At 48.1% G+C, this 12207-nt stretch overlaps 1 protein-coding gene across 3 annotated transcripts in view; it reads right to left on the bottom strand.

The window, feature by feature from the left end:
* Positions 1-4272: 4272 nt before the first annotated feature.
* The window catches only part of GNG12 (G protein subunit gamma 12), a 32571-nt gene continuing 24636 nt past the window's right edge, over positions 4273-12207 (bottom strand). For 2 of the 3 annotated variants that reach the window (XM_026074565.1, XM_026074564.1), the window contains 2 exons: positions 8493-8609; positions 4273-7367 (listed from right to left, as the gene is read on the bottom strand). In XM_026074565.1, the coding sequence (XP_025930350.1) occupies positions 7242-7367; positions 8493-8588 (222 nt within the window). In that variant the 5' untranslated portion in view covers positions 8589-8609 and the 3' untranslated portion in view covers positions 4273-7241. Of the gene's footprint in view, positions 7368-8492; positions 8610-8722; positions 8973-12207 lie in introns of those variants that run through there. The other variant, XM_026074566.1, reaches the window with a different exon arrangement.

Genomic DNA, 12207 nt, shown 5'->3' with positions numbered 1-12207 from the left:
TTCTGCTGTATTAGGTGTTACTTTCTTACCACATTCAGTAGCGTGCACTTGAAAAGGCTCAGCTGGTGCCTGTGGTTCCTCGTCAGGGACGAGAGTGCTGCATGTTCAGAGCTTGTTGTGCAGGACCCAAAGTGGCATGTGGGTTTTATTCTTGGCCCCTCCCAAAATCATAAAATTAAGTAGCTGATGTTGTTTTGCAGGAACTGTTACTTATTTTTCTTGACCACTGCCACATACAGCACAGATTAAAGAATAACAAGTTGTATTTTAGAGGCTCCAGCCTGACTGGAGGGCCTGAATCCTATTGAAAGTTGGGGAAACCTGACTCTTTTTACTAGCAAAATTTTGCTATCTCCTTTTCAGAAAGGCTGTTAATCTGGTTGTCTGACGAGTGTTACACCATCTACCCAGTGCAACCCTCCTGCCCTTTCCTGAATTTGATCTTTGTGTTGCTCCTGCTTACTCTTCAAAGCAAAGCATGGGAGGAAGGAATGCTGGCTTGGGAGGGTGCAACGATTGCAATCGCTGTGGGCGCGCAGTTCCTCCCAGGAAAAGCTCCTTTGTTTCCCTTGCTCCAGGTCTCTTGATGCTTCTCAAAACGGGGTTGCCTTTGGCCCATTCCGTTTTTCAGACTCCAGCCCTGTCTGTGGGATTCCCACYGCTTCTACGAAGCTTCCAGCACTGCTAACAATCTTCACCCAAAGCAGGCAGAGCCCCTGCGTCCCCTGCACAGCCGCCTTTCCCTTCCTGAGGTGCTTTCCAGCAGCGGTAGAACGAGTCCACAGTCGCTTTTCTCCCCAGGAGCACTGAAATTGCCGTCGCACGTACCAGCGTGGCTATTGGTTTGCTCGGCCTTGTGCCTCAGCCTGCTCTAAGGACTTCAGTCCTACTTTCCTGCGTAACGCTTTGCCTGCTCCCTCGCAGCCACCGGGGTTACGAGGTTTCTGTGCTAGGAGTTAAACCCTGCTCCATGCTAGGTGGGTGGGACAGCGCAGGGACAGCTGCCAACTCGCTGCCTCTTTTACTATCCACATACACACGCACTCCATAATCCCTGTGGCAGAAGCCTGGCTCCTGGCTCCAAAAGAGAAGGAAAACAAGCTCCAACACACCCACAACACTTGCTGAAGGCAACAGACAGCCGCCTCCCACGCGCCCAGGAGCCTCSGCGCTGAAGGGCGAGTCGGGGAGTCTCCATGGATGCAGGTGACCTACATAGTGGCTCGGGTAAGGCCACGTTTGCTGCGTCCCGCGCGCACGTGGCCTCGTGGCCCCGCTCGCRGACGCCTTCCCCGGGGCTCCTCGACCGCAGAGCCCGCAGGGCGGCCGCCGCCGCTTCGCTGAGCCCAGCCCGCGCGGGAGTCACGCTCCTCGGCTGCGCTTCGCCGAAGCCGTGCGCTTTTACGGCGTGTGCTCAGCATGAGACAACAGCAGAAATCCACCTCAGAAAGCTTTGTTTGTTATCTTAGGGCGGAGGGATCTGGGGAATTACCTGCTTTAGCTAATTGAAAAGCTGGGCTCTGTCCTGGCGAGTGTTACACCTGCGGTTAAGGTTAGCRCGACTCCCGGGAGCAGGACTACGCAGGAGCAACGCACGCTGGCGCAGCACTGGGCCGTGGGTGGCTTTCGCCGCTGATTAACACCCTCCACAGGAGCGTCCCTCAGGGTCCCCTGCAGCACCCAACAGCGCAAAACAGACGCGATCGAAGAAACCATCTGGCCACATCCTTGTTTAAAACCCGTCCACCTCGGGACCCAGCTGCTGACGCCTAACGCAACTGGACTGCTACCMCGCAGGGAGATTGCGGCTGCTGCTGCTTCCCTCCGCCCCAGCTTCCCTCCCCAAAACTCCTATTAGAAATGCCAGTAATTTCTCCTGGACTCAGGTCTGAACATTCCCTTCGACTATTTGCCAGTCAAATACTTTACAGTGAAAAATAGTCCCGAACGGGCTGGATGAACTCACATTTGTTGCTTGGGCTGGCTGCAAAATCCAGCAGGAGGGGTGAGCAGCTAGATCAGCCCAAGCTTTGGATGCTGCAGCTACACAAAAAGGGAGTTTTCTGAACATATTTTTAACTTGCCATTATCCCTCTAAACTTTCATCAGCTTCATTATTATGGTGCGTAAGTTTGGTGCCGGCACCGCAAAAGCAAATACACTTCACAGAGTTAATTCACTGGCTATTACCTCAGTTCACACTTCTTTTAAAATCCTTCCTGTTGTGTGGTCAGTATTTTAGAAGCAAAACTGTCAGACATTAAAGAAAAAAATTTTAAAAAGTCGGAGTATAAATGCATGCAAATATAACTCAGTAGATCTTTTATCCTCTTCTGCCCTCATACACCAGACTCGGCCTCCACTGTTGCTCGTTCCTAAGTCTATAAAGAAGGTGGATTAATTACTTTTTGGAATGAAAGTTGACTGCAAGCATTTGCTAGTTTGTGCTAGAAATGCATCCGAGACCTCTGGAACGGCTGGATGCTCACAGCCTTTCCCGCGGCTGATGGTGGGGAAGCAGCAACTGGAGCAGCCCCCGACATTACATGCACGCACAGACACGTATAGATGTGCAATTAAAAGTTTTTGGCTTGAGGAAAAACCTCCTCTTCTGGGCTTGTAACAAACACCAGACCATTAACTCAGCAGCAAAAAATGACCGTAAAAGAATTACAAATTTTCAAGTGAAATATGATTATTTTTGGCAAGGTCGCAAGAAAGCAGAATGCAGGGAGAGAAGCAACACTGCGGATCAGACTTAATCACCCTACTAACCTCTGCGCTAGATTAGCCTTAAACAAACAAACAAACCAACCACMTGTAATTTAACTTAATTGAAACCTTTTACATTTCAATATTCAATATCCCTTCCCTGTGTCACTTGGAGATTTTCACGGGGTCTCTGTACAGGAACAAAACGTTCCTGAATTTCCCCCGGAGAGGGAGGCGAGTGGCTCTGGGCGCAGGCGCAGCCAGACTGTTTTACAACAGGCAGGATCCAAAAAGTAATATGAAAGAGGGGAAGGAAAAAAACAAAAAACCCTCTACCACCCCCCCAGAACTAAGGCTTTACCAAGGATTTTTATAAGTCTAAACACTTTTTTTTTCAGTAAAACATGCAACAGCAGCAAAATCATGATGCTTCAAGATTCTGCCAGCGGTGCGGGCTGAGGCGCCCTGGGGATTTCGCTTGTGCTGCCACGCTCTCGCTGGATAAAACCCTCTCAATATAGAGCTGGGACCTATGAGGGGYGGCAGAGCCCCTCTTCCCCGGAGAGGAGGAGCGTGCCATCAGGAGTAAAGGCCGTAGCCCCGTCCGTCTGAGAGAAACAGCTCTGAACTGAAAGGCGCTGGGGGGCAGAGACAAGATTTCAACATAATTAGCAAATATACTCAAGGCTACGTGTAGGGGTTTCCTCGCGGTCATGGTTGCAATTTGCAGAAGACATATGCAGAGCTACAGGCACCGATATCCAGACTTTAGCAGAATTCTTTACRCTAAGATGAAAAAAAAGAGAAATGTGAAGGTGCAAGCTGACCCCGGAGGCAGAGCCCCAGCTTGACGCACCCACTACAGGACCAGAATTTTCTTTAAAAYGACGCAGCGAGGGGTTTCTTTTCTTTCTCTTGATTTTGCTTTCCTGAGCGTGTTAACGTCCTGGAGCGCACCACACCGCTCAGGTACCGCCGCAGGTTCCCGCTCCTCCCTCTCCCAGATTTGCACCTTGCTGACGGACAATCTGGCCTACAAAACCTGCAAAATTGTTACCAAGTATTCTCTTCAAAATTACTTGCATCCCTGTCAGGATTCGATTCCACTGCGCTGGGGGGCGAAGTACCGCCTGGCTGGCCGACACGGAYGGCGTGGGCAGTCGGCTCAGAGGGGCTCCGCACACCAGCGCGAGGAAAGCAAAGTGAAACGAACTACGACGCTAAGCTGAAACAATAGGAAAAGCAGTAATACTTTAATGACGAGTTGCAGAGCCCCAGGGCGGCGACAGCACCAGCTGTGAAGTCGGTTCTCCAAGCAGCCAGCCTTCTCTTTCATTGCCACAAGACGCATTTCCAACAACCCCAACGCGTAGGTTCAAGAAGAGGCCTGCTCCCAACGGGTACAAAGCGCATTAGGTAAAAACACGAGCAGTTCACAAAGCCTACCGTCAGCCGAAGGCAAGGCGCACCGATACAGTCCGCGCGTACCTTAAGATACGAAGGCAATATAACACAGTATTAAAGAGTCAAATTAGAAAATCCAGAGAAAAACACAAACAATAAGCTGGCTTCTCAGTTTATGGTGAAAAAAAGTACAAATACACATTCTGGAGTAGTATCAGATTCACTTTACATAACAYGAAGATTAGAGGCATCGGTCAGAAGAGCACCAGGTTGCAGCACTGCGGTACAGCTATTCTGGGCTTCTAGCCTGGCCGAGAGCCCCCTTTAAAGGATGAAGCCCTTAATTCCCGAAACGTGCAACGCCTGTGAATTTAAACAGTTTCATTTCTCCTGTTTCACTTTCCTAACTAGAAAGTCCATATTTCTTTAAAATTTTTCCAATTCCTCTTCTTTCCTCAGGTTATTTATACCAAAAGAGCAATGCTTACGTACAAAYGTAACTGCTTGAGCTTCCATGTGCCCCTACATATTGCATTTAAAAATACATAGTTTACCTGAAAATCGATACAACAAAAGTCATGAGCAGCAGCCACTTTCATGTTATTATTTTAGCTGTCATTCTCAAGTGTTCTACCTAAAAGTGAGAAAGCATCTCAAAGAAAATTGGCACAATCTTTTTAAACCTACATCTATAACTAAAGATGCAACCACGTCCTTTTATTGCTCAAATGTATGAGAGCCAGCAAAATAGATGCCAACAGAAATTTTGCCCCAATGCTGTAACGATGTCAAAATTGCACGAAAAAGTAGAAAAATACACTTAACAGTAAATAGGTCTGAGGAAAATAATCATTAGGTTTTCCTTTAAAAATAGGCCTACCTTGCGGCACAGCTTTAATGGATCACGCGCTCAGTACACGAACCATCTCGTGCGAGGTCCGGCGTCTGCTGAAATCCATGCTGAAACCTCCCCGCCGCCCCCCGAACTGCCAACAAGCGCCTCTGCTTTACAGCGGCAGATTAGCTCCTAGCTCCTGCAGCGGAGGCGTTCTGACAAAACTAAAATCACAGCTGGGGCACTAAACTTCAGCTTGAGAAATGCTGGTAAGTTTTACACGCTGGAGTAACTGAGCAAAAGGGACCAATCTGCCGGAGACCCTGCACTAGAAGTACGACGTTAAGCTCCTCGGGCTTTGTTTTGATCTAGAACACCGAGCGGGAATAACGTGAGATTGCAAAGCTCCAATTTAGGGGAAAAGTGTCGGCCAGACCAGTGTTAYATAGCTGGACGATAAATCAGCACCTAGACCGCACTTTATTTAGGGGCAAACAATAGAGAAAAAAATTATATATTCAAATCATCTTTGTATCTACACAGGTTATCTTTTTTTGGGAGCTCTAACTAAATAAAAGTGCTGATTACTACGGGGACAACAGATTCATAGAAGAATGATGTTTGGGCAACGACAGGAAGTTATTTAACCTTCCTACAGCCCATATACCCATTTTGACACTTTAGGAACGCGGCGAGATTTCRCCGAATGGTTATTCTTTCATACCCAGATGAAGTTAATTACTATTTTTAACATGATGCATCATAAAATGATAGACTCAAACACAGTAAATAAAATCAGTGTGAATCTACATTATTGTTTTGAAAATGTCACTAGAAAAATAGTCTAATTATAAAAATAATTTGAATGTCAGCACAGAATAAGCCGTACAATTTTCTTACTGTCAGTCTTGTATTTAGATTTTTGAACTGTTTAAGAGGCTTGTTAAAGAAAATATATAATTTCTCAATATATTATCAACAGTGTGTATATAATTTAATATAGAAATGACAAATATGCAACATAAGACAGTAAATTACAAGTGGTTAATAAATTCTGTAAATACTATTACAGAAATGCACAGTTATGGCAGATCACAATTTCAGCTTCTGAATCACTGGCTACAGAGAAAGATAAAATACATTTGTAGCCATCTGAAGTCAATATTATTTTCTCTCCCCTCAAAGTTTTCTGTTAATATGCAATGTTTGTATAAATACTGCATTAAAGTTTATATATATATATACACACACACACTAAGACTTTTTGATATGCATATGTATAAAATCACTTACTTGATGGAAAGGCCCGCCAATTATATCTGCATAACCACAATCTGGATACRATTTGGCATTCTTCCCTTTTAAAAAGGAACTTAAAAGAGCCAAATTCTGAATCCCTGCACAAACTATAAATGGGACTGAGAGCGACAGAACCATACCTCTACCTTAGCCACGGAGCAAGTGAAACACTAGTTTGCAGCCTGTAATTCTTTTGACAGGTTGTTTGTTTTTTTTTATACTGACACAGATTCCAATTAGAGAAGAAAATTTAGAGTAGCAAACTTGAAGTTGAAAATTCTACTTTTTCAACCCCTCTTAAAAAAGAGAAATAAATCATCAGATACCTAATTCTTGACACTTTAGGTTTTACACTCAGAAAACCCTACCATGAGAAGCAAACAAATATAACCAAAGACAGAGGCATAAATCTCTGGAGTCTACCAGTAGTTGCTACAACCATTTTCAAGGCAGCTTTTGCTAGATAATTCACTTCAAAATGTGTATGTGCATAAATACACATAAGTACACTAGCAATACAGGTATATACTGCCTTCGCTGCATACAAGGATAATTAAAAAAAAAAAAAAAAAAAGTTTAATCAGGATTCCAAACCTCTGACTTTCCCATCTGTCAGCAAAGCTCAGGCAACTTTGGCTTTGTTTGTGTAACTTAAAAACCTAAACTCAAACATAATCTTCTAGAAACACAGCGCCCACCTCGCCATACTCCTCCTCACCACCTAAGAGCCAGCGCAGCAGCATCGCTGGCTTTGTCCCAGAGACCCCATTCCGCTTGACAAGAAAGAAGTTAATTCATTTTGAAATCTTGCTTCCTAATAAAGATATGGAACAGAAGGACTGCTTTAAAAAAGCTTAAGAAATCGTTTATACACATGGTAAAAGAACAGCTGTTTTACACAGTTAATACTGGGTACCTTACAGATTATTTTTCTATACATCTGCCTGTGGCTTGCTTTGCTCGGCAGAGCTGTGGAGGCGCTGCTGCTCTCCTATAATATAATGCATGTTTTCTTATCCTTGAAAGGGTTTTCAGAAGCAGGTATGCCCATTAGCAAAGGATCTTTCTTGGCATGTTCTTCACAATAGAGCATTAGGTCTGCTGAAGCTTTTGACACCTGCARAAGACAGGAAGAGAGAACAAAAAAAAAAAGAAGTAAAATGACCAAGTATTTCCCCATAACTACTACTACGATCAAATTGACTCAGAGCTGTCTGCAGATACAAGGATTTTGTGTGTGTAGGGAGAGATGCTAGGAAATCATCGTGTTACTTGGGTCCAGACCGCACTTCCCACAAAAGACAAAATTTCAGGGGCTTTGTCCGAGGGCTAGCTTTATCCACAGAGAGGGAAAAAAAGGGGGAAAAAAGATGAATCTGAGTGCCCTGTTCTTCAAGCTACCCTGGGGTTAGTCTGCGACACAAGGCAAAGGCAATGGTAATGTTCACCTCTGTTATGGCTTTGACAAAAGACTAAAAATAAACAGGAGGTTTCTAACAAGAGCTTTTTATCTCTAAAACTGGGGTTAATATACATTATTCTCAGTATTCCCCAGTATTCTCAGCTGACTCAGTTTCTAGAACACTAAATAAGCTCCTTCCTCTGCACGACACCGTCCCTAATCTTAAGAAAAAGTACCTACACCTAAGAAAAAGTACCTTTGCTGCGTGACTTTGTAACTTTGTTTAGACGGCCTTCAAAAGAGGCTGGACAACGATTTAAGGAGCCAAACAAGTATAATCTGAGCAGGCGATACTACCAACACACCCAATTTCTTAGCCCTTCTAGACAGAAAAAAAGTTTGGCTTCTTTTCTGCCATAAATTAAAGGAATCCAGTTTCAACTATCTTCCTTTTTCACAAAGCCCATACATGTTCAAGTTCCTTGCAGATGCAAATTTTAGCCATCCAAACACATACATAACATGCACAAAACTGGAAACACATACCTGCTTCTCATTGCACACATTTGATTTGCACTTCGTATTTCCCTTTGGTTCTTCTACCAGTCCCCAAGATACCTAACTCCTTGAGGATACTTCTTTTAAGCAACCACAAGGATTAGTTTTATTTAGACTTGCAGTGCTGCAACAGAACTGCCAAGTGCCAAAATACCCCATGTGATGTGAAAACGYTGCAATGTGTGTGCGCGTGCACGGGCACACACACACTCCCTTACTGTAACGTGCCATAGCTGGGGGGGGGAAGCAGGGGGGGAAAGACACGGAAGAACGTGTTCTCACCTTTATTCTTTCTATGGAGGCTTCTATTCTCAGCTGCTGAACAGTCCTCCGGGCCTGCGCTATGTTATTTGTCGTGTTAGCCGTTTTGCCAGACATTTTCAATTAAATCTTGAAGCTCTGTTACGAAAGACAATTGGTTACTTTTCTGAAAAGTGGCACAGCATGTTAAACTGTTTGTATGTAAAGAGGCAACAGTAATACACTGTAAAAAGTGCTTTTTGTTATTYTACCTAGAGTTGTTAGCTCAGAATCAGCTTGACAACCGAGAGCCTGCAACCAAAACGCTCTCCAGAAAAACTGTATCAAGCTATTATGTATCTTTTTTCCCCTCAATCCTCCACACATTAATATGCGATATACATTTATCTACTCGTACGCTTCCCCAAGAGCGCTTTATGGCTGCTTCTCTGAAAGCTGCAGCACGCTCACAGATTTGGGGTCTGCTTGCTGCCGCACAGGACGTCCGCGCCGCGGCCCYGGTGCCGCGCAGGAACCACCCCGCCGGCCCCCCCACGCAGGCCGGGGAGCATTTTACAGCCTAATTACGACAACCTTTGCCCAACCCGTTGCACCAAGAGGAGGAAGGAAGGGCAGCGACGGGGGCCACCCACTGTGGGAAATATCAGCGGAGCGAGCCCTGCCCTGCTGGCTTCCTCTGCCCGGATCTGGCGAGGTTGTGCTCCGCTTCTCCAGCGCCGAGGAGCAGCTTTACAACGTGTGGGAGGGGAAAAAAAAGAAAAAAAAAGGGGAAAAAAAATCAGCCAAAGTTCAGAGAGATACTCTCAGCTGTTGTCTTCTCCCATATGGCCATATATGGTGGTGTAGCAAAAAAAAAAGAGCAACGCTGGGACTTTCCTTCTCGGGGTAAAAATTCAACGCATCGCTCACGGCACAGCTTTTGCGGCCCGGGGTCCGGAGGCAGCCCAGCGAGGAGGAGGACGCCCTCCGCCGCGCTCGGCTGGCGGCTTTCCGCAAGGCGCCTGCGACGCTCCCGACGCCGCTGTGGCTCGGCCCCCGGCTCGCAGCGAGAGCATGTGGGCGGTCTGGGGCCGCGCGCGCCTGCRGGCGGTTAACGGCCCTGGCTGAGCCCAGGCCAGGGCGGCAGGGGTTTCGCTGGGAGCCGGGCGCAGAGAGGCGCGTTCCCAGCCCCCAGAAGGAGCCGTTAGCAGAGATCACGTGTGTGGGAGCACGCTCAGCCAAGGGAGACGGCCAAGCTGCCCGAAAGCCACCTCTGACTCAGCCCGGCCAGGAGGACCCCTCCGCGCAGCCACAAGCAAATGGCTGAATGCCGGCTTTGATCCCACTGGCACGTTCATCCCTGGCCAGCTTTGCTTCAGCCTCTCTGCAACACGGGCCCGAGCGCGGTTCCTTCGGCACATCCACGTTCCAGCGTCCAGCTGCGCGCCCGTGAGTCAGTCCCTTCGGAGACACGCGGCGTTTGCGCTGCTTTCCTGCACCCGAACCGCTGCTCGGCCCTGGTTCGGGTCAGCAACRCCCTGAGCGCAGGAGGACGCAGCGGCCCCGCCGGCCACCCGGCTGCTCCTGGAGGATGTGCGCCGCCCCTCCGATTTCAGGGACCGCACTGCCCGCCGCGGGCCGCAGGATCCGCTCCGGCAGCCGGCACGTCACCCCGCAGAGCGGCCACAAACCCCAGCGACTCCCGGAAATCAGGCAGCTGCCACTCAGCGATCACGCCACTCCCTCGGGGGGATTCGGTGCCTCCGAAGGCCCCATGCCCCTTTCAGCTGGATTCGGAAAACCTTTCCGATTGGGAGCGGGCTATCACCTGAACGAACAGTCTTGGCAGGCGCCACCTGGCCTACAGTACATCTAAACAGATGAAAAAAAGAGTTTATGCTCAAAAAGAGAGTTTGTACTGCTTCTGCGACAATACTGGCTTATTTGAAGAAAACATTATTCCAATCTCACACTCGCTAAAGTCATCTTTAAATGTGACTTTAGTCTAATACAGCCTCTCAGGCAGTAAAACACTTTACACGCTATGCATTTTGTGCAGAGACAGTGCAAGAGGGTTACAGTTCCCTGAGCGCCCTTGGTGCCCTGAGTCTTTAACCATACTGCACTCCCTGATTCCGGTATAATTGCAATGTCCTGTAATTACCTAATATTACTGATATTTGTTCTTCTCAGAGTGACCTGTCTTAGTGCCATCTAGGATGTTACATAAAATACAGGTGCTTTCTGGTGCAGCTTTTAACCCGTAAGCCCCCGCGAGGCTCAGGGGACGGACGACTCGCATTCGGTTCCCTTACAGGTGCTGCCCGCTGCTCTTTGGCTCCAGCAGCGCTGCAGCATGTTCCCGCCAGAGGCTCCAACCAGCAGAGCACGGACTTGAGAGGCCAGAAGTCTACTCATTTCTGACGAGGAAAACTCGGGCGGATCGCTTTGCTGCCCAGTGCCTCAACTTCCTCGTCTATAAAGCGGGGTCAGCAACGAAAACCTTCTTGCTAATCACCTTGTGAGAGATGCACTGCACATGGCATTGCTGGTAATACCTATCTCAAGCCTTTACGACTCACAGCTAATGTCTGTTCCTCTTGCAAAGTCTCAGCGGTGAACCACGAGCGCTGGAAGCTGCTGCTTTGCCCCGCTAGGTGAGCGGCAGCACCCTCGCGCTGCAGCAAGCGGCGGGGAGCGGAGCGCCAGGACGGCCGCGCCGGCACCGGCGCCCCACAAAACCGGCAGAGAAACGCTGGGAGAGAGCCGCAGCGGGGCACGGGAGCCAAAACCCTTACAAGGGTTTTGGCCGGAGTAACTGGAAAACGCCAAGTAACGCCTCTTGCTCAGGAGCAGGTAGGAGGGACATTAATAATTGATATTAGGCATCATTTGAAACTCATTTCCTGGAACAGATATTAAAAACAGATTCATGAATCTCTCTAATCTCGATGAATCTAACGGCTGTTTAACAGTCACCCCGGCGACTGCTGAGCTCAGTGTCCTACTTTTCTAGCACGCTCRTGTTTGCGTCTGAGAGGAGGAGGAGAAAAGAACGAGGCACAGAGCTCATGTCAGTGATGCATACAGCCCCAACGACCGATTTCAGGACAAACGACAGAAGTTCTTTTATAATTTTTGAATCTTAAAAACTTGTGCTGGTTGGAAGATCACAACCCCGGGCGAGGGTTCTGCAGCAGACGACGCATTTGGGGCATTTCAGGAACACATCGCATTTAAAGCATGCACTGTCCACTCCCCTGAACGTTTCCGTCAAAGGCTTCTGCCTGCAGCTACCGTGAACAAAGCTGCAGCAAAGCCAGTGAAATGTGAGCAGAAAGGACCTCCGCAGCACTGCGGACCGGGAAGACGGAGCTGACTAATCACTGTGCTATGCTAGAGAGCAAAACTTGGCCCGACGGACAACGTCTGGCGGCAATGTTTGCTCCGAACCCGGACGCGTGGTCCATGAAAAGTCCAGGATGCAACGCGCAGTGCGCTGCTACAGCGGAACGAGAAGGGACACGAAACCAATTTGGCTTCAAAGCACAGCGTAGTACGACTGTGAAAAAGATTTACGTGCTTGTTTCGGTCCCGCTGCCGGAGCRAGCCTGGGTCCTTTCCAGGCTGCTCCGGAAAGCCCTGCACCTGGGACTGCTGCTCCGCCAGGCACGCCTGCACGCTCACAACGGATGCAATCAGATCCGTATTACACAAACAGGGTTCCAGAAAATCCCCACTGCGGCCCAGCGGGGTC

Source organism: Apteryx rowi, unplaced genomic scaffold (genome assembly GCF_003343035.1).
Source record: "Apteryx rowi isolate R43461 unplaced genomic scaffold, aptRow1 scaffold_39, whole genome shotgun sequence".
Lineage (NCBI taxonomy): Eukaryota > Metazoa > Chordata > Aves > Apterygiformes > Apterygidae > Apteryx > Apteryx rowi.
Note: the sequence above shows the minus strand (reverse complement) of the source record. Positions and strands in the feature narration are given on the sequence as shown.